The 23,230-nt window shown below is 32.7% G+C and overlaps 1 protein-coding gene across 3 annotated transcripts; it reads left to right on the forward strand.

The window, feature by feature from the left end:
* The first annotated feature begins 8,946 nt into the window (after window positions 1-8,946).
* On the forward strand, window positions 8,947-17,634 carry LOC141684724 (protein HOMOLOG OF MAMMALIAN LYST-INTERACTING PROTEIN 5-like). 3 transcript variants are annotated; one of them, XM_074489825.1, is made up of 6 exons: window positions 8,967-9,166; window positions 9,321-9,421; window positions 9,544-9,653; window positions 15,677-15,752; window positions 15,876-16,007; window positions 16,723-17,634. In XM_074489825.1, the coding sequence occupies exons 1-6, from the start codon at window positions 9,067-9,069 to the stop codon at window positions 17,482-17,484; spliced, it is 1,281 nt and encodes a 426-aa protein (XP_074345926.1). In that variant the 5' UTR covers window positions 8,967-9,066; the 3' UTR covers window positions 17,485-17,634. The 3 variants fall into 3 exon arrangements, with proteins under 3 accessions (XP_074345925.1, XP_074345926.1, XP_074345927.1); XM_074489824.1 differs by lacking the exons at window positions 15,677-15,752; window positions 15,876-16,007; window positions 16,723-17,634 and adding exons at window positions 10,130-11,394; window positions 11,721-11,897 and having other exon boundaries at window positions 8,947-9,166; XM_074489826.1 differs by lacking the exons at window positions 8,967-9,166; window positions 15,677-15,752; window positions 15,876-16,007; window positions 16,723-17,634 and adding exons at window positions 10,252-11,394; window positions 11,721-11,897 and having other exon boundaries at window positions 9,395-9,421.
* The last annotated feature ends 5,596 nt before the right edge of the window (window positions 17,635-23,230 follow it).

Consider the following 23,230-nt stretch of genomic DNA (forward strand, 5'->3'; position numbering starts at 1 on the left):
CTTGAAGAACTTGTTTCTGTATCATCAGACTTGGCCATTAGGGCTAGATTGACATAGCTGACATCTTCATCTTCATCCAGACCATCTGCTGCCCAGTCGTTTTCTTGTGTAATGAAAGCCCTTTTCTTTTGTTTGAGCAGCTCAAAGTATTTTTGCTTATAATCCACAGGCTCAAACTTTTTCTTACTGGAATCTGACTTCCAACACTCACTGGCAAAGTGTCCTGCCAAGAACATTTGAATTTTGATTTATCCATCATGTTTCTATTTGGCTTGGCTGCTCCAAAGTTCTTTTTGAACTTGAGCTTGGAAAATCTTCTGGAAAGAAATGCTGAATATTCATCAATGTCTTCCATGTCATCTTAGCTCAAAGAATCTTCACTTTCTACTACAAGCCCCTTGCCCTTGCTATCACAGACACTTGAAGTTGACTCAACAACTTCCATCTTCATCTCCTTCTCTTTCTCCAACTCAACAACTAGTGCAATGGACCCTCCTTTCTTCTTTCCTCTCTCCATCCTCTCATCTTTCTCTATTTCAAGCTTATAAGTTTTCAGGATGCTATACAGTCTCTCCAAAGTGAACTCCTTATAATCTTGTGAGTTTCTTAATGAGACTGTCATTGGTTTCCATTCCTTTGGAAGAGATCTAAGGAATTTCATATTGGAGTCTTTTGTCTGATAGACCCTTCCATGCAACTTTAGAGCATTTAGCAGTTTTTGAAACCTACTAAAAATGTCAGTGAGAGACTCACTTTCTTCATTATGAAAATGCTCATATTGCTGAATCAGTAGCTGCATCTTGTTTTCTCTAACTTGCTCAGTGCCATCACAGATGATCTGTATTGTATCCCAAACATCCTTGGCATTTTTGCAGTTGATAATGTTGTCAAACATATCACCATCAACTCCATTAAACAGGATATTCATGGCCTTTTTATCCTTCCTGACTTGTTCAATATTAAGATCAGACCATTCATGCCTTGGCTTGGGGACAGATGGCTCATTTCCAGTTGCAGCTCTCATTGGAATATGAGGACCTCTTTCTATGCAGTCAACATAGGCCTCATCTTGAGAAAGCAAATGAAGATGCATCTTTACCTTCCAATGATGGTAATTATCTTTATCCAGAAAAGGAATCTTGACTTCAACATCCTTCTTATTCATCTTGCTGTATTGTTTTGATCTTTAAACTCGTTATTCTTCAAGAGCTTGTTCTGATACCAATTGTTAGTCCCTTAACAATGTAACAATAATTACAGAAGAGGGGTTGAATGGAATTCTTGAAACTTTTTCTTGAATAAAAATGTTCTAACTCAAATATATATGTAAGTGTGATTTGATTAGCAGAATGCGGAATAGTTACTTGAAATGAATCAAAACACAAGTAATTAAAAATAAGAGTCTTTAAAAACTTTCTGGTGGATTTGAATGATTCCACCAGAGATATATAATATATATCGAGAGAACTCTATGTGCAAAAAGCTCACAACTGCTTACAAAATGATAGCAACTAAGAACGAGAGAAATGCTAAGAATACAGCTTACAAATGTTTCTCTCTTGGTTGCTTAGTTTCTTAGTTACAATTCTATTGCTGCTTCTTGGTTTATATATCACCAAGATTACAAAGTAATAAGACAGGATAATAAAACAAAAACTATCAAGTCTAATACAATGTTACTTCATTACTCTATTCCACTTCCCTTACATTCTTATGGTTTCAAAATATTTTTAATATTAAAAAATGAATTTAGGAGTCAATATAAAGAGTATTATTGGAGATGAACACACACTGAATCATTAAGAGCTGATTGTTTATATTATTTATAAAGAGTGAATTAAGAGCCTGTTGGAGATGCTCTAAGTCCGTTAATTCTTAAAAGCTATTTTGAGTAATTTTTTCAATTCGAGGGGTTGACATGTGTTTTTATTAATTAAGGTTGACATGTGTTAGAATAGAATATTTACTGTTAATTAATTTATTTAAAATAGTTAAATTTGTTGTGAATGGATGTCCTAGATGCTTATAGACATTCTTGATCTTTAATATCCTTCTCTCTTAATCTTTCATATTGTTGTAATCATATACTTTTGGTCTTTCAAATGCCTTTTACCTTACCTATAAATAGGTGGCTAATTTGAGCTTATAGACACTTGAATCCAATACAATTTCCCTTCTTTCTCTATTTTAATGTCTCTCTAATATATATTTATCTCTCTAATATATCATAAAGATTATAATCTACTCTAGCACATTATCAGCACGATCAAGTTTCTCCAGTTGGGGTTTTCCTATACTTGAAGTGTGCAAGTTTCTGAATATTACAAGTTTCTCCAGTTGGGATTTTCCTATTCTTGAAGTGTGCAAGTTTCTGAATATTACAAGATTCATATTTTATCACTGGTAAGTAGTATTTTAAATTCAAAGTTAATAAACTCATTTTTTTGCTTTGCATACCTTTATTCCACTATGGTGTGAGTTTGCACGAGGGAGAGAAAAATCATGCATTCCATTTGATAGCATACCACTGAGGAGTCCTTATAACTATTTATTTTTTACACTTCTTCCTTTCACGTGCCGATATTATTTTACTTTGTTTTAGTGAAGAGTTTAGTATTTGCACTGGTTATATAGATATGATAAATGAGCTCAAGTTAAGTGTTTATTTAATGTGACAAAATTTCTTATAAACGTGCTCGTATGTGTCGTTATAATATTAATCATTTGTGTTCCCTGGACATTTATTAATCTAGCATTAATCTAGTTTGCCTAAACTTTGTAATGTATTCCTATGTAAATAATATGTTAATTGTTTTATCTTTGCTTTATAATAACTGAATCTGCTTTGTATTAGATGGGATCTTATTACTATTATTATTATTATTATTATTATTATTATTATTTTATAAGTTTACTCAAATAATGTTAACATGATTTTATAGCTTCAAATATGTCAAATTTCACGAAACTTGAATTTGAGGCTCTTGATATCAACATAAAGAATTATTTATCATGGATTTTAGATATCGAAATCCATCTAGTTGCACAAGACCTCGGAGATACCATAAAAGATGGAAATCAAGAATCTGAATCAAACCGCGCAAATGCTATGATTTTTCTTCACCCTCATCTCCACGAAGGACTTAAAAGTGAATATCTTACGGTGAAAAATGCACTTGAATTGTGGAAAAATTTAAAAGATAGATATGAACATCAAAAGACTGTGATTCTTCCAAATGCTCGATATGATTGGATGCATTTGAGACTTCAAGATTTTAAAACCGTCAATGAATATAACTACGCACTTTTTAAAATAAGTTCTCAACTAAAATTATGCAGAGAAAATATCACTGACGCGGATATGTTAGAAAGAACTTACTCAACTTTTCATGCCTCGAATGTACTCCTCCAGCAACAATATCGCGAAAAAGGTTTTAACAAATATTCTGAATTGATTTCATGCCTCCTTGTTGCTAAATAAAATAGCTTTTGATGAAAAATCATGAGTCTCGTCCAACTATATCTAGCCCTTTCCCTAAAGTGAATGCGGCAACATATAAATATGGACGTGGACGAGGTGGTGGGCGTGGTCGTATCAGTAGCCGTGGACGTGGTCATATCAGTAGCCGTGGACGTGGTCGTGGACGTGAAAAGCGTGGTCAAGGACTTCAAATCAAAATTATCCTTCTTTCAAGCATGATAAATCTAATCTCAACCAAAAGTTGGAGAAAAATATTGATAAAAGAAAATGGATTGTTGAAAGTGAATGCTATAGATGTGGAATGAAAGGCCATTGGTCACGTACCTGTGTTAGTCCCTTAACAATGTAACAAGAATTACAGAAGGGGGGTTGAATGGAATTCTTGAAACTTTTTCTTGAATAAAAATGTTCTAACTCAGATATATATATAAGTGTGATTTGATTAGCAGAATGCGGAATAGTTACTTGAAATGAATCAAAACACAAGTAATTAAAAACAAGAGTCTTTAAAAACTTTCTGGTGGATTTGAATGATTCCACCAGAGATATATAATATATATCGAGAGAACTCTGTGTGCAAAAAGCTCGCAGCTGCTTACAAAATGATAGCAACTAAGAATGAGAGAATTGCTAAGAATACAGCTTACAAATGTTTCTCTCTTGGTTGCTTAGTTACAATTCTATTGCTGCTTCTTGGTTTATATATCACCAAGATTACAAAGTAATAAGACGGGATAATAAAACAAAAACTATCAAGTCTAATACAATGCTACTTCATTACTCTATTCCAGCATATTTGAATATCTTCATAATAGCATGGAAATGGCAATGCTTCTTTGTTCTCGAAAACCCAGTTGAATAGGCTACCACATTCCATTTACATACACTCGACGCATGTGACTGTGTTATCACTGTCAACGGATATTTGAATTCTTTATCCGTCGGGTTTATGATCATCCGTCGAGTTATTGATCATCTGTCGGGTTGTTGATCATCCGTCGAATTCATTTTTGTTTATCCGTCGGGTAGCAATCAGGCACTTGACTCCATTTTATTTATGCAGAATTACAAGACATCATTTATGTACAATTAATCAACCTATTCTGCATATCTAGTTAAAGTCAGCATGACTTAAGTACTACTACAAATTCTAAACAATGTGTATGTAGAAATGTACTACAGACTTATTTTTACATAAGCTACTCACTCGATGGATAATAAGTCATCATCCGTCGGGACTAAAATGAGTTATCCGCCGGGACTATAATTCTTATCCGTCAAGTGCTACATTTTCACTAAGTAAAATCTACCATGGTGTTTTGTTCATGAAATCATCAAGTACACAACATATACACAACAACATAGCGCAACGACCCACACTATACCTAAAAACGAAAAATATTTCAACCTCTTTAAATAAATATGAAGGCAGTGTATGCAAAATTTTCGGGAGTATAAAACTAATAGTAGGCTCCGGAAAAGCTACTATATTACTACCCGAAGGGACAAAATTTATTATAAATGGTGCATTGTTCTCCCCAAAGTCACAATGAAATTTATTAAGTTTTAAAGATATTCGTAGAAATAGATATCACGTTGAAATGGTGAATAAAGGGGATAAAGAATTTCTTTATATTACAAATATCATTTCGAATAGAAAATGTGTTATAGAAAAATTGCCAGCCTTTTCTTTCGGATTATACCATACCAATATTCGAAATATTGAGGTAAATGCCACAGTAAACCAGAAGTTTACTGACAAAAATAAATTTGTTATATGGCATGATCGGCTAGGGCATCCTAGGTCAATTATGATGTGAAAAATTATTGAGAATTCACACGGGCGTCCAATGAAAAATCAGAAGATTTTTCAATCTAGTGAATTCACTTGTGCTACTTGTTCTCAAGGAAAATTAATTATCAGACCCTCTTTAGCAAAAATTGAAATAGAATCTCCTCAATTTTTAGAAAGAATACAGGGTGATATGTGTGGGCCCATTCACCCATCATGTGGACCATTTAAATATTTCATGATATTGATCAATGCATCAATAAAGTGGTCACATGTGTGCTTATTATCATCTTGTAACCTGGCATTTGCGAGACTACTTGCACAAATAATCCGATCAAGGGAACAATTTTCATATTACAATATTGGAACAATTCGATTAGATAATGCCGGAGAATTAACGTCAAAAGCTTTTAATGAGTTTTGTGCATCAATTGGAATACGTGTTGAACATCCTATAGCTCATGTTCATACACAAAATGGTCTTGCAGAATTATTTATTAAAAGACTCCAATTGTATGCTAGACCATTAATTATGAAAATAAATCTCCCTATTACAGTTTGGGGACATGCCATTTTACATGCAGCAACACTTGTACGCATCAGACCTACAAGCTATCACAAGTTCTCTCCCTTGCAATTGGCCTCCGGAAGAGAGCCTAATATTTCCCATCTTAGAACTTTTGGGTGTGCGGTATATGTCCCAATTGCTCCACCACAATGCGCAAAGATGGATCCTCAAAGAAAGTTGGGAATATATGTCGGTTATGAATCTCCCTCAATAATAAAATATCTTGAACCGATAGGTGATTTATTTACTGCAAGATTTGCTGACTGTCATTTTGATGAAAATGTTTTTTCAAAATCCGGGGGAGAGATTAAAATTTTCACAAAATCAGGGGATAAAATAAGCAGTTGAAGAAATAAAATCCATGGAATACATTAACATTGAACACTTTTGATCCTCGTACAAACCAATGTGAACTAGAAGTTAAGAGACTAATCCATTTACAAGGCATTGCAAATCAATTGTCTGATGCATTCAATGATATCAATAGAGTGACTAAGTCACACATACCAGCTGCAAATGCTCCTGCAAAAATTGAAGTCCTTGAAGGATAAATTATCAAAGCAAATGAGTCAAGACCTCGCATGAAGCGAGGTAGACCAATCGGTTCCAAAGATAAAAATCCTCGAAAAAGAAAAGGAGCAAAATATTATGATGCCCAAATAGATGAAATAAAATCTCAAGAAGAGACTTCAGAAGAGGCCTGTGACATGAATAAACAAATCCCAGAAGAGGATCAGGTACCTAAAAGTTTTGAAATAAAAGAGATCTCAATAAATTATGTTGTCACGGGAAAGAAATGGAAACGAAATAACATCATCGTCGATGAAAATTTTACATATAACGTAGCGCTTTATATAATGATAGAAGATGAGGATCTTGAACCAAAATCTGTCAAAAATGTCGACGTAGGAAAGATTGGCCAAAATGGAAAGAAGCAATTAAAAAAAAATTGAGTTCACTTAACAAGCATGAAGTTTTTGGACTTGTAGTCCAAACCCCTGAAGGGACTAAACCGTTGGTTCTAAATGGGTATTTGTGCGAAAAAGAAATGATAAAAATAAAATTGATAGATATAAAGCACGTTTAGTTGCTCAAGAATTTTCATAAGGACCAGGCATAGATTATGAGGAAACATATTCCCCTGTAATGGATGCTACAATATTTCGTTATCTTATTAGCCTGACAGTTATTGAAAAATTAGAAATACGATTAATGGATGTTGTGACAGCATACTTGTATGGTTCCGTGGAGAAAGATATTTATATGAGGATTCCTGAAGGATTTCGAATGCCTGAAGCATATAATATTACTCTCGTGATCTTTATTCTATTAAGTTGCAAAAATCCATAAATGGATTAAAACAATCTGGTCGAATGTGGTATAAAAGGCTAAACGAATATTTATTAAGGAAAAAATAAAAGAATGACCCTATTTGTCCATGTATTTTTATAAAGAAAATATGATCTTCATTTGCTATAGTGGTTGTGTATATTGATGATTTGAATATTATCGGAACTCCTGAAGAGCTCCAGAAAACAGCTGATTACTTAAAAGCAGAATTTGAAATGAAAGATCTTGGGAAAATAAATTTTTGCTTTAGATTACAAATTGAACATCTTCCAAATGGAATTTTTGTGCATCAATCATTATACATAGAAAAGATCCTAAAACGGTTCTACATGGACAAATCACATCCATTTAACTCTCCAATGGTTGTCGGTCACTTGATAAGAAAAAGGACGTGTTCCGACCAAAGGAGAAATATGAGGAGATACGCGGTCCTGAAGTACCCTATCTCAGTGCTATAGGCGCGCTTATGTATCTTGCTAATAATACACGACCCGATATAGCATTTTCCTGTGAATCTATTAGTAATACATAATTGCGCTCCAACTCGAAGGTATTGGTATGGAGTTAAGCATATTTTTCGGTACCTTCGAGGCACGACTGATATGGGTTTATTTTATTCTAATAAATCCAAAGCAGTGCTAATAAGTTATGCAGATGCAGGATATTTATCTGATCCTGATAAAGCTCGATCACAGACAAGTTATTTGTTCACTTATGGGGATACAACCATCTCATAACGATCTGTAAAACAATCTTTGGATGCTACCTCTTCTAACCATGCAGAAATTCTTGCAATCCATGAAACTAGTCGAGAATGTGTATGGTTGAGATCAATATGTCAGCATATTCGGGAGTCATGTTACATGCATCATGACATGACAGTCCTGACAGTGATGTTCGAAGATAATACAACATGCATCGAGCAACTAAAAAAAGGTTATATCAAAGGCGATAATACTAAACATATCTTGCCCAAAATTTTCTTCACACATGACCTTCAAGAAAATGGATAAATTGAAGTTCAGCAGATTCGCTCAAGTGACAATTGCAGATCTATTTACGAAGTCGCTACCCCCATCATTTTTTGATAAATTGGTACATAAGATTGTTATGCGTCGACTTAAGGACTTAAAATAAAATTTTCAAAATCGATGTACTCTTTTTCCTTCACTAAGAATTGTTCCCCATAGGTTTTTTATAGAAAGGTTTTAACGAGGCACGATTATTGAAATGACCATCTAAAGGGGAGTGTTGTGAATGTATGTCCTAGATGTTTCTACACATTCTTGATCTTTAATGTTCTTGTCTCTTAATTTTTCATATTCTTGTAACCATAAACTTTTGGTCTTTCAATTGCCTTGTAATCTACGTATAAATAGGTGGCTAATTTAAATTTACTGACACTTGAATCCAATACAATTTCTCTTCTTTTTCTATTCTAATGTCTCTGTAATATATTTATAACTCTCTAAAATATATCATAAAAATTATAATCTACTCTAACAAAATTTGATCCGTTAAATAAAATAGCATTTTAATCCGGGACCGGTTAGTCAAAAGTAATTGTCAAACAAGAATGATACAAAGTATAAATTGGAGTAAAAAATGACAAAAGTCTGAAACAGCCAATGCACAAAATAGTTAATCTAATTTACTCAAAATTAAAATTGTAGTTTAAGCCTAATTATTTTTTTATTTTTTTTTTTAAAAAAAAAGAAAACACAAAACTTAAATTTAATCGAAGCATACTAAAAATCTGATACAAAACGCGTAGTTTGTTTGCAGGCACTTGACAGTTGAAAAAACCTTAATAGCGATGAGATTGATGAAAAGTCTGTCGGTCTGTTGTTGTTTGAAGACAAAATAAAGGGGGGGATGAGTACGGGGAATGAAAACGAACCAGCAAAGCTGCTGTTACCTTTCTTACAACGAGCAGATGAGTTGCACGTTCACGATCCTCTCGTCGCTTACTACTGTATGTTTCTTCCTCTCTCTATCTATCTATATGTTTCTTATCATGATCGTATATGTTCGGGTCTCCATTTTACTAATGAAGTCTACGTCGAGTATGTTTTGTTTAATAACAAATTAATTAAGATTATATGTATGTATTATAATTATATATTCAGGTCGACTTTATGCCATGGAACGAGGATTAAAAATTCCTCAGACGGAGCGTACTAAGACTACCAATGCTCTTCTTGTTTCTCTTATCAAACAGCTTGAAAAGGTACCTGCTTGCCTCACTGCTTTCATTTTTTACTTTTCTGTTTTTTTTTATTTTTCTTGGTGTTTATGTTACTCTTGCATCTTTTTTATTGTTTTTTATTTGGATTTCTTGTACGATCATAGGATAAGAAGTCACTAGAGTTGACACCCGATGATAGTTTACACATTGAAGGATTTGCGTTGAACGTCTTTGCAAAGGCAGACAAGCAAGATCGGGCTGGTCGAGCTGATAAGTATGTTCATCCCTTCTTGCTATAGGCTACACACTATTTTTAGTCTTTCATCTACAATTTGTTTTTAATTACAACATATATGGATTGATTTCTTTTGTTTAAACCTTTTTTCTCATATCCATTCCTTAAGTGTGAATCGTTATTATTTTTTTTTAAAATCACTGATACTCGTGCTTTGGATGAACAAGTGATGAACATACACTATCAAATAGAATAGCATCATGTCAACATCAGGGTGACATCACTGCAGTTAGTTAGTTATGCCAGCTCAGCTAGTTAGTAGTGATTTGTAGTTAGTATAAATATAGATTAGAGGTGTAGATCTAAAGATAAGAATTGAAAAATAATAAACTCTCTCTCTTCTCTTAATATGAGTTAGCTTCTTCAGTAAGACACCATTGTTGGTGACCTTCTTCATTTCATAATACTGTATTCATATAGTTTTGTGAGCTTTATACCTTGTGACATGGTATCAGAGCCAGGTTACCAATACTGATTACTTCCGCTGATCTAATTCAACCTTCAAGCTATCAATCTCCGTTAATGGCGAGTTCATCTACTACTACACCTAATCGTTCGTACTTGAATGCAACTACAGGTCTTGACTCTAATTCACCATATTATCTTCACTCTTCTGATCATCCAGGTATGATCTTAATCACTGTTACTCTCAACGAACACAACTACAATCAGTGGTCTAGATCTATGCGTATTGCTTTATCATCAAAACTGAAGTTAGGTTTTGTCAATGGAACATGTGTTAAGCCTGCTTGTACTGATAATCTGTTTACTTACTGGACTCGTTGTAATGATATTGTAATTTCATGGCTGCTTAACACTGTTTCTCCTGAAATTAGACAGAGTGTTATGTACTTGAATGATGCTCATGAAATTTGGGAGGATTTGAGAATTAGGTTTGCTCAGACAAACATTCCGAAACTGTTCAATCTTCGAAGAGAAATTGCCTATCTAAATCAAGGAAATATGTCAGTCTCTTCATACTTCACTAAGTTTCGCTCCTTAAATGATGAATTAGATGCTCTAACTGATGTGCCTCGATGTGATTGTAAAAAGTGCACTTGCTCTGTTAATGAGAAACTGGATAAATTCTATAAGAGCACAAAATTATCTCAGTTCTTGATGGGATTAAGTGATCAGTATACTGCAATTAGAGGACATTTGTTGTTGATGAGTCCGGTTCCAAGTTTGAGTGCTGCTTATAGTATACTGATGCAAGAAGAAAGTCAAAGAGAATGTATCTCTGGTACTAGCAGTGTCGATTCATCTGAGTCAATAGCTTTGGCAGTGAAGCAAAATGATGTTGGGAGGTTTTCTCAATTTCAGTCTAATTCTGGAAACAAGATTACTCGTATCTCTAAACTAAAGACTAATGCAGATAGTAATGTGATTTGTGAAATTTGTAGTATGACAGGTCACAATAAGGATAAATGTTTCTGTGTGCACGGATATCCTGAATGGCATAGACTCTATGGCAAGCCTAAGCCCAAACCAAAGGTTCAAAATAATAGGAACTCTGATGTTAAGAACTCTCGTGCTTACAATGTTATTTCAGATGCTGTTCATGAAGGGACTGATAAGAATAGTGAATCTGGAGCTTTCACTAATGCACAATGTCAGCAACTAATGAACATGATACAGACAAGTCTTAAGGATCTCTCCTCTGCTGCAAGTCATACTGCTTCAAATCAAAATGCAAATCTTGGACATCATCATCTAGCTGGTACTGCCCTTCATTTTGTCTGTCATACAAATTATAAACAGTTGTTAAATGATTCTATGTGGATTATAGATTCAGGGGCTACAGACCATATAACCCCTCATTTACATCTAATGACTGATATCCAAACTATAAATTCCACTCTTCATTTACCTAATGGTCAAACAACCACAGTCACACACATTGGCACTATTCAACTACATTCCAATATAACACTTACTGAAGTGCTTCATGTACCGAGCTTTAACTACAATCTGCTGTCTATTCCTAAACTCACAAATTCAAATTCTTGTGATATATCTTTTACTAAGGATGCTTGTTATATTCAGGACCATATCTTGAAGAAGACCATAGAGATTGGTGAACTTCAAGACGGTCTCTACCTCCTAAATCAGCCAGCTCAATCATCTACTTCAACTCACAAACTTGTGACAAATTGTTATTCTGCTTATTCAGTATTTTGTAATCAAGCTAAGACACATGTAGTTGATTCTTCATTATGGCATGCCCGTTTGGGTCACCCATCTATCTCTTCTATGAACTTGTTGCCTAAAGATATGTATCATAACAGCGTGTTGTTCAAAGATTGTGAAGTTTGCTCTCTGTCTAAACAAACTAGAATTCCATTTCCAAATAGTATCTCTGTTAGTACTGAAATGTTCAATGTTATTCATGTGGACGTCTGGGGGCCATACAAGTATAAAACACATGGAAATTGTAGCTACTTCTTGACTATAGTTGAAGATAAATCTCGGGCTACATGGACTTATCTATTTGCAGATAAAGGTCAAGTTGCAAAATTACTTACAGACTTTATAGCTTATGTGTCAAAACAATTCAAGTATGATGTCAAACACATTTGTACTGACAATGGAACTGAATTTCTTAGTTCAGTTTTCCAAAGTCATCTTTCATCTCTTGGTATTATCCATCAAAAGAGTTGTGCATACACTCCACAACAAAATGGTGTTGTGGAGCGCAAACACAGAACCCTTTTAAACACTGCTAGAGCTCTAAGAACTCAAGCAACTTTACCTATATCTTTCTGGGGGGATTGCATTCTCACTGCCACTTATTTGCTCAATAGAACACCTACTCAACTTTTAAAAGGGGTGTCTCCATATCAGATTTTATTTGACAAACCTCCATCATATGATCATTTGAAGGTATTTGGAACTTTGTGTTTTGCTACAAATAATAGTCCACATAAAGATAAATTTGCTGACAGATCTACTAAATGCATATTCATTGGCTACCCATTTGCTCAAAAGGCATACAAAGTAATGAATTTAGAAACAAGACAAGTTTTTGTTTCGAGAGATGTACACTTTTGTGAACAGGTCTACCCTTTTAAATCTATCATTGTTTCCCCTACTCCTCCTTATTTGTACCCAGAACAGACTACATATACAGATCCTCTTTCTGAGGATTTTAATTCTACAACTTCTAGCTCTCATCCTGTTGTAGAATCGCAATATAGAGATTCTCCGACTCAAACGTCATCATCAACTCAAGTAGCTCCTCCGGTTATCAGAGAAAGATCGGTTCACCACGAACAAATGCCAGCAAAATTTCAAGATTATGTCGGAGTACCAAAAATTCTCAAGCCAACTACTAATGCAGTTCAACTTCAGATGTCAAATCTGTTTTCTTCTGACTATCATGCTTTTATGGCTAATATTACTCATGTTCCTGAACCAACTTCATACAAAACAGCTTGTCAACATTCAGTGTGGTGTGAAGCTATGGCTACTGAGCTGGCAGCTCTTGAAGCTAATGAGACTTGGAAAATAGTACCCTTACCTACAGGAAAGAGAGTGGTAAGTTGTAAATGGTTGTATAAGGTGAAATTCCATCAAGATGGTACTGTGGAACGCTATAAAGCAAGGTTAGTTGCTCGTGGATTTACTCAAACAGAAGGCCTGGATTATTTTGATACTTTTGCCCCGGTGGCAAAAATGACTACAGTCAGAGTTTTATTATCTTTGGCAGCAGTTAGCAATTGGTCTGTTACACAGATGGACGTGACTAATGCTTTTCTCTATGGTGAGTTGCAAGAGGAGGTGTATATGGCTATTCCTCAAGGGTACACTATTCCTTCTCAGTTTGCTCATTATTCTGATAATGTTCCTCTTGTTTGTAGACTGGTTAAGTCAATTTATGGTCTAAAACAATCTCCCAGAGAATGGTTCATAAAATTTAAGTCTGTTTTACTGGAGTATGGCTTTCATCAAGCTCATTCAGATCACAGTTTGTTTGTACTAGCTCAGCCAACTAGTTTTCTGGCTATTTTGGTGTACGTGGATGATATTCTAGTCGTGGGAAACAATCCTACTACTGTTAGCAGAATTAAGTCACACTTAGCCAGTCATTTCAAGATTAAGGACTTAGGTCCCATTAAGTATTTCTTAGAGATTGAGGCTGCAAGATCAGACAAAGGTATCTACTTGAATCAGAGGAAATATACTTTTGACATTATCAAAGATGTTGGTTTTGAGCAAGCTCGTATTGCTACAGTTCCTATGGAACAGAATCACACTTTGTTAAGTGATAGTACTTCACCATTCCTGTATAATCCTGCTCCCTATAGACGTTTAGTTGGTCGATTGATATATTTAACAATCACTCGCCCAGATTTATCTTACTCGGTTCACGTGTTATCTCAATTTTTAGCATCACCACGGCAATGTCACATGGATGCTGCTCTAAAAGTTGTAAAGTATCTCAAACATACTATTGGCCAAGGGTTTTTTTTGTCCTCTGATAGTTCTCTGAGTTTAACAGCCTATGCTGATGCCGATTGGGGAGGTTGTCCAAATACTCGACAATCACTAACTGGCTATTGCATTACGTTGGGTAATTCTTTGCTTTCTTGGAAGTCGAAAAAACAGCATACTGTGTCAAGATCTTCTGCTGAAGCAGAATATCGAGCTCTGGCTGATGTCTGCTGTGAGATTACTTGGCTGTTATCTCTGTTTCATGAGCTAGGAGTTCAGAATCTGAAACCTGTGACACTATTCTGTGATAACCGTTCAGCTTTGCATATAGCAGCTAACCCCGTTTTTCATGAACGGACAAAACATATTGAAATAGATTGTCATCTAGTTCGGGAGAAGCTTCAAAAAGGAGTTATTCAGACAGCTTATCTTCCGTCTCAAGAGCAACCTGCAGATTTACTCACTAAAGCCATTCCTTCATATGCAATGGAATTTTTACTGTCCAAGCTTGGAGTGCTCAATCTTTTCTCACGTCCAAGCTTGAGGGGGGATGATGAACATACACTATCAAATAGAATAGCATCATGTCAACATCAGGGTGACATCACTGCAGTTAGTTAGTTATGCCAGCTCAGCTAGTTAGTAGTGATTTGTAGTTAGTATAAATATAGATTAGAGGTGTAGATCTAAAGATAAGAATTGAAAAATAATAAACTCTCTCTCTTCTCTTAATATGAGTTAGCTTCTTCAGTAAGACACCATTGTTGGTGACCTTCTTCTTCATTTCATAATACTGTATTCATATAGTTTTGTGAGCTTTATACCTTGTGACAACAAGTAACGTTTTTGTTAGTCATTACTACATCCAAACAGCAATTGGTAACCTGCAAATTCAATTTCTTTTAAAACTCTTAACTTGATAGTTGGTTGGCCTCACTTGACCTCAGTGGAGGATAAACATTCATCTTTTTGTTCAGTATGGCTGTGTTGCAAATCAGAGAGGTCATTTACATATATCTTGATTCTCGGGCTTGAGCGAGGAAGGGGGGGGGAGGTAATTTACATATATCTTGATTCCTGGATGGCAGAGAGAGAGAGAGAGAGAGAGAGAGAGTTATGCTCACCTATACTATGATCGTTTTTATATTAGTTTTATTTGTCACTATAGTATTATTGTAAAGCACCTTGTCAGTTTATATCAGTTTTTTTTCACTAGGCTCACTATGATGCTTGAAAAGATTTTAATACAATTTCATTTCAGGTAGTATCAACTTTCAACGAGTTCAATATTTTACAAACATGGATTTTGTTCCGTTCAAACATTAGCATATTAAATTACTATAATGCTATCTTTCTTTACTGGTTTTTAGTTTGCTTAAATAGTGTAAAGAAAAAGGAATCCATGTGTATTCACTTAAATTTTTAAAACACGCCATGGACAGAGATGGGTAGCAAGAAAGTCTTTGTAATTCAGAATAATCTGTCTTGAGTTTTTTTCCCCGTGTACAAACATATAATTTCTGATGCTGCTTGCTGTTTGTGAGCTGTAACTTTCAACCTTGTTTCAGGGGTACTGCAAAGACCTTCTATGCTGCTAGTATTTTCTTTGAAATTCTCAATCAATTTGGCCAACTTCAACCTGATGTAAGTTACTGCTGGTTACTGTTTGAAATTTCATTTCTATGGTTATGAATGACCATTATATGGATCAGTTAATTTACTTTCTATGTAGGAAATAAATTTTAATGTTGCAGTTTTATTTGTCAGCTTGAGCAGAAACAAAAATATGCAGCATGGAAAGCTGCAGATATAAGCAAAGCTCTCAAAGAAGGAAGGAAACCTGTTGCAGGTCCTCCCGGGGTTGATAATGATCTATCCAGTCCGTCAAGTAGTGGCTATGTATGTTGGTCTATCTATTTTTATATTTTAATTAATAATAATTTTTGTTTGGTTAAAACTGTATCGGTTAATTTACACAAAAAAAAAAAAAAAAAATTATGAGTGCAAACGGAACTGATTCATTGGTGACTAGTATAAAATTTTAGTTTTCCCCAACCTCTTTGTTTTTGTGGTATCAGTATATTAGATGTGGTGCCCCTGGATATATGGGCTTTAAGATTCAATCTTTTTTTTAGAACCTCTGGTATTGAAGATTCCAATTACCATGTGTTAAGATTTAAGCTTATTGGAAAGTAAGGTACTGTGGTAGTAAAACATGTCCTATTCATAAATTCAAAACCTTCTTGATGTTAGTTGTAAGATAATACATATTGTGGTTGCTATTGCAAATAGTTCCCAAAAGACAAAACATATATGTTACTACTACGGTACCTCTCAATATGAAAATAATATTTCCTTTTCCATTTTTTTTCTGCATATCCTAGATAACTGCATTTTAAATTTGCATATCCGAGTTCAAAAATAGCAGTACTAAAATTTTATATTAAATTTTAGTATTAAGATCCCAGTTGGGTGTTATATTAGATGTAAATTTTGGAATATTATCTTTTCGTAAGATTGCAATATTATTTGATTTACCCGAAGTGGCTATTTAGGAAAAATAACAAAGAAAAATTATCGAGGTTGTTCTAACAATAACATTCTCTTTTAATAGGATCCTGAAAAAAGCAATACGGATCCGGATATGAAACCGGCACCAGAATTTGATCAATCATCTCGGTCTTATGATAAAATTGATCCACAGCCATCCTTAAATACTACTCCACTACATCCCTCAAACATTTTATCAACTCCTTCAAATATTCCTCATAATACCAAAAATTATCAATCCCCTACTTTCCATCAGCCACCATCGACTGATGATTACCCATCTCATAATTTCCATCAACTTCCTCCGAATGATGATTATTCGTCCCTCCAATCACCAAACCTGACTGGCAGATCAGATAATAGTACAAGTGCTCATCTATATCAACAGCCATTTCCACAAGAACCTCAACAGCATTTTCCACATTACCAATCTCAAGACATTCCTTCTCACTTATATCCGAACTTTCAGACTTACCCTAGTTTTACAGAGAGTAGTCTCCCTGCTGCTCCATCTCATCACCCTTCTTACTATCAAGGTTCGGAAACTTCGTACAACACCACATCAGCGTCTAATGCATCAAAATTCCATATAACTTCACAGCAGAGCTTAAATGGTAGAAATGGAAACATTTTAGACCCTGCACCTACTTCTGTCCAAGAATATCAATATGATAGCAATTATCAGCCTTCCCCTGAAAAGATTGCAGAGGCACACAAGGCAGCAAGGTTTGCAGTGGGTGCACTGGCATTTGATGATGTCGCAATTGCCATTGACTACCTTCAGAAGTCACTTGAACTATTGACGAATCCGTCAGCAGGTAAGTGAGTTTTGTTTGAGGAGTCTTATAGCTGGATGTATCTAATTATTATGTCATAGTTGATTTGGGCCATTTGGCTCAGTTTGTAAAGTTTTTACATTTGTTTAACAAAGAAGTTTGTCTCAATATTTAAAAAAGAAGTTTGTAGGTTTGTTTTCCGATGAAGTTGTTCTTTTCTGTCAGGAAAGAGTAAAGAATAGCAGTTAGGAGGGTGGTACCTGTAGCTTATTAGCTTATGAATTATAAAATTATCTGGTTTCCTTTAATACCGATCGGAACATTTGATGCTCTTTCTATGGTTTGCTTCTGCAACAGTTGGAATATATGATACCCTTTTCTAGCATTTATATTATTTGACAATTAACAAATGACCCCGGCTTTTTGTAGCACTTTTTCCTTGCATGTAACATGTGGTTCCCTATTCTTGTGTCGAAATGGTATTGGTGCATCATAAGCCTGATGCGGTTACAGAAAAGGCCAACAATGTCCTAGTGTAAATCAACTACAATAACAATCCTTATATTTGCTCATTATTAATATAATAATGAACTCGAACCTTAACTATGTACTGGAGAGGGAAAACAAATGGAGAAAAGGAGGGAAATGAACGTTTTGTTGATAAAAACGATAATATAAGGGATATATGAGCTATTTGAGATCCTAACTTGAAACTTGAGAAATTTGGTGAAAATTAGTGCTCCAATAGTTTCTCTTAAAAGTTAGGATTCTAGTCTCATTCCTTATTTTTGAGGAAGCTCTAGTCATTCCCTATTTTATTTTTAACAATAAAAATTAATTTCCTCCTTTTTCACCACTTATTTTCTCCCTCCTTTTCTCTATCTTTCATTCTTTTTTTCAATTCAAAATTATTTTTTTTTATAATAATGAGGAACAAATTTAAAAGGATGTTGTTGGAGTCGATACACAAAATTATATTCTAGATCTCTAGTAGTTCAATTATTATGACTAGCTTATAACACGTGCCATGCACGGTTTTTTAATATATATATATATATATATATATATATATATATATATATATATATATATATATTATAAACATATATATTGTTATTTGGGATGTTGCAATATTGTTTCTATTTTTGTTAGTTTATTGTAATATTGTTGCAACAAATATGTAAATATTAAGAATTATACGGATGTGTAATTGAATTATTACAGGTATATATAGTAGAATATTTAATCATATTCTATCTCTTGTTATATCATTCTATCGTATTTTGGTGTTTGAATCGTAATACTTTATAATATTTACACTTTATTAAATTTTTAATCATATTCTGTTTAAGATTGTATTTTAACATTATACGTAATTGGTGTTTGAATAGTATTAGAACAATATAATTATTTTCTATTTATGATTGTATTATGAATATACTTATATTCTAACTAGCATAATAACCCGTGCGAGGCACGGGTTATTTTCTAGAGTTTTTTATGCATGCAATTATAATATTTTTAGTTATATTTTTATTTATAAATGTTGTATAATGTCTAATGTATTTATCTGTGTATCATTTTCATACAAAACATTACTAAATTACACAACGTTTCCAATATAGCTCTTTAATAAAAATATATATATTCTTGTTTGTATTGTATAATTGTATTAATGAATTAATATAAACAGCGTAGTCAGTGTACGTTTAAAATGAAACAAATAAACTTAATATGTAGAATGTCGTTGGTATGTTTACAAAGAAAAAGTTAAAAATTAACATATATGTTGAATATAGAGTTGACCAAAAATTTTGAATTTTATTTAAATAAACTATATAACTGGTCTATATTATTACTGAGTTCTCTACTAATTTACAATTAACTTACACAATTTAAAAAGATAAAAAATGAATAACTGAATTCAGAATTATTTGCAATCATAATATAAAATTTACACTGCTGTTAATATAAAAGTTGATTTTAATGAAAAATGTTAGTTTTTGAAATTTAACGTATATATGTTTGGAAAAATGTTAGTTTTTTTACACTACTCTTAACAAAATAAGATTAAGTTATATAAGTCTATGTTAGCATGTGAATTACTGTATGTTACATTTCTTAAAAATTATGATGTTTTCAATTATATATATGCTAAATATATGATTTATGTACCTGTATAATCATTATTAATATCTAGCGAGACAATTGATTACTTAAATAACATGTATTTATAATTATTCAAAAATTGAAATAATGTAATAAATTACAATAATTTATATATAGTATTCACATTATCACTGACAAACAATCCATATCTGTTTTTTACGCGACCGGGTATCAATCATGTAACATAAAAATAAATTATATATCGTAAGACTTATTATTGATGTTCATGATTTTTTTGAAGAATTTGAAGGAAAAATTGTAATTATATTGTTATTTAAACTATTTTTAAGTTTTCTTCATTACCACTCTAATATATCTTCATATAATAATTTGATAATATTGTATACTATTCTCCAAAATTAATATTTTTCAATTCGATAAAATTTTATAAATATTAGTTGAACCGATTAATTCCTTCAAATTATTGAACAATATATATATATATATATATATATTTAAATAGTATAAAATGTATTGAATCAAATGCTACAATATAGTATAGATATAACTTTTATTTTAATAATTCAAAATATTTCTACAATATTATCTTGATCAATAAATATTGTTTATCTAAAAGAATTCTTTTTAAAATGCTAATTTTTTTAAAGTGAAAAATAAAAAATAAATCGATTTAGTATATCATCATAGTTTTAACAAATCTCGTGAGATATCATATCAAATTTCAAATATTTTTAAAATCGGGACAAGTCTCAAAACACTATTGCGCTACCAGTGAAGTTAGTAATTTTAGTACAAATAATCAATTGACTTGATTCTATAAATGCCTCAAACACATTAATTTATATTAATATAAGATATCAAAAAAAATTACATTATTGGTAAGATATTCTCGTTGAACTTGTAATTTAAATTTACTAAACGTAGAATGTAACAATGTTTTTCGGCTAGTTATGTAGTCAATTTTTGAGTATTTTTTGAACAATGGGCCAAATTTCCGATTTAAATTCAAAATAAACTAAAATTCATTGACTCATTATAATTCGAACTTATCTAAATATTTAATACCAATCTAGATTATTTATATATAGCTGATTCTATTTTCAATATTTTCTTTAAAAATTATATATGCACATTTTAATTACTTTTTATAATAAAAAATATGTTAAAAATATATGAGATATATTTTCAAACTAAAAAATAATAATAAATAAAATAATAATCCATTGCCTAACTTTATATCTGGAATTCAGTTATTTAAAATTAATTGTACAAATATTCAAGTAACTATCATTTTTTTTGCGGAATTCAAGTATCTATCTTTAAAGTTAAATAAAATATTCCTTTAGCACACTTACATATTATGTGTATGATTAAAAGCACATGTGACAATATGGTGTAGTGGTACGAGATTGTATAGAAGAATGAAGCAATTTGAGTTCAATTCCCACAAAACACAACTTTTATATAAATATTAAAAATAGAGGTATTTTAGTCTTTTCAATGAGACTTTTTAATCTCATGAAATTATACATCTGTTGTGCTATTATATATAGAAGAGATAAGATGTAATCTTAATTGTCTTTTTTTTAATTATATCATATCTTAATCGTCTATTTTTAATTATATCAGATCTATGAGTGAGATTATTTTGGCGGTACATGAACTAAGTTTTGGATAAGAAGTCTCTTACGCATATTATATGCGAAGGATATAATTTTTATAAGAAATGCACTATGTTAGTGTTGGACTTGCTCGGGTTTTTTATAAAAAAAGAATTGGGCCGAGTACTTTAACTGTATATGGTCCACTAGGAAGCTGCTGGAGCTCCATTTAACCAAATTCCTTAATGGCCGTTTGGGAAACTGGATTTTATTTGAAATTCCGGATTTGATCAAATAATTTGTTTGGAAATTTGGATTTGGATTTCATTTGAAATCCAGAACATTCAAATATTAGTATAAATATGAGAATTTGAAATGACAACTCAAATCATATCATTTGAAATCACTCATTTGAAATGAAATGTAATTTCTCAAACGCCCTCCAAAGTTATAGCTAAGGAGCTCATTTAGCAAACCTATTGGACTAGTTCTTAAGCAGCATAGAAACCTTGGTTTTAATTGGAATAACTCACTTTTCCTAAACTGTGAGTTGGTGAATTATGACCTGAAACACAAACAAGTTATCAAGGGGATGTTAGAACATTAGATGAGCTTCGCTAATGAGCCATGGGGTGGTCTTGTACTACTTGATTGGCTCACACGTTCAAGACTGAAAGCTACAAATATAATTAGCTTCTGACTGTAAATTTTATAATTAGTTTGAAACTAAAGAAAAAACAGTTTTAACCACCTTAAGTTGTCAAAGTTTATTAAATGAATTTAAGAATGTTGTTTAAGCGGTTTTCAGTAGCAGCCTTGGACTCTGTTTCAACCAACTATTCTTGGTTTATATAGGCCGGCAGTCAAGTTATTCTGATTATGGTTCCAGACGAGTCACTCTTTGAAACATAAGTGTTTTATATTCTTCGTTTAAAATATTGTTTGGAACTCAAATTGTTTAGCAGAGAACATAAATGAAACTTGGTATGTGTTTATATATTGGCCTATTAGCCTCTGAAACACCAAAAATGCTCAAGGTTGAAAATAAAATCCAAACCAGTAACCAAACCGTAAAACCGGGTTCGGATCAATTATGTCGTGTATCCGTCGATTTGGAAAATTTTGACATCCCTGGCTCGTTCTATAACTTGATATGTTACTTGGGAACATGGTCTAGATTATAGTACATATATGGAGCCCTACATATATATATATATATATATGTTAACATTAGTACTGAACATTCTCCGTGGTTGAGATTAATACCCCGGGTATTGGCAAATTATAAAAACGCTCCCTCTGTGTAATATCCGTATTTTTATTTTAATTATTATCTATTTAATATTTGTATTAGTTAGAAATAGATTAGAATTAGTAATAATAGTAATTTTTAATACAATTTGATTTGGAATAGAATTAGTAATTATATTATTAATTAGGTTAGGGATAGAATTCTATTAATTGTGGGCGTGTGGGCCTATAAATATATATATATACAAGTTATGTCCTATTCTATGTCTTTTTAATTGGAGCCGCTCTTAGAGGCTAGGGTTTGAGAAGACAATAAGATCTTAGAAGTTTATTCTTGTGTTATTCGATTGATCAAGGTACGAGAATCGATCTTTTCTTCTTCATAATCATATCATGTTCATCTTCTTATTTGTTTGTGCTGAAATTCGTATGTGATAAAATCAGCATCTCGTATCTGTTGTAAAATCCATAACTTATTCGTTTGTACACGGAATTCATTGATTCTTGATTTTCTGGAAAGCTTGTTTCGATACCTACAACTTCCATGTTTACATATTTTGTGGAATCAGCCTCTAACTATGTGCAAATATCCATTCTTTGTGACCCTTCAGATTTATGACGTGAACAGTTTTTCATACCTTCTAAAATTCGTTATAAATCGATCTTATGTCGGAAAATTACTCATGATATCAATCTGGAAAGCTTATGAAATTATCTTTCATTATATGGTATACCCATTATATATCTAAATCTTTTAAATTGCCTAAATTGCCTTACAAATATTCTGGTCTGTTTATACTTATCAGCATAGTTG

This window comes from Apium graveolens, chromosome 9, assembly GCF_009905375.1.
Source record: "Apium graveolens cultivar Ventura chromosome 9, ASM990537v1, whole genome shotgun sequence".
Taxonomy (NCBI): domain Eukaryota; kingdom Viridiplantae; phylum Streptophyta; class Magnoliopsida; order Apiales; family Apiaceae; genus Apium; species Apium graveolens.

Coding starts and splice junctions, on each gene's coding strand:
- LOC141684724 (XM_074489824.1), top strand. CDS start 9,067: ATGAGTACGGGGAATGAAAACGAACCAGCAAAGCTGCTGTTACCTTTC. Junction 9,167..9,320: donor TCCTCTCGTCGCTTACTACT/GTATGTTTCTTC, acceptor TTATATATTCAG/GTCGACTTTATGCCATGGAA. Junction 9,422..9,543: donor TTATCAAACAGCTTGAAAAG/GTACCTGCTTGC, acceptor GTACGATCATAG/GATAAGAAGTCACTAGAGTT.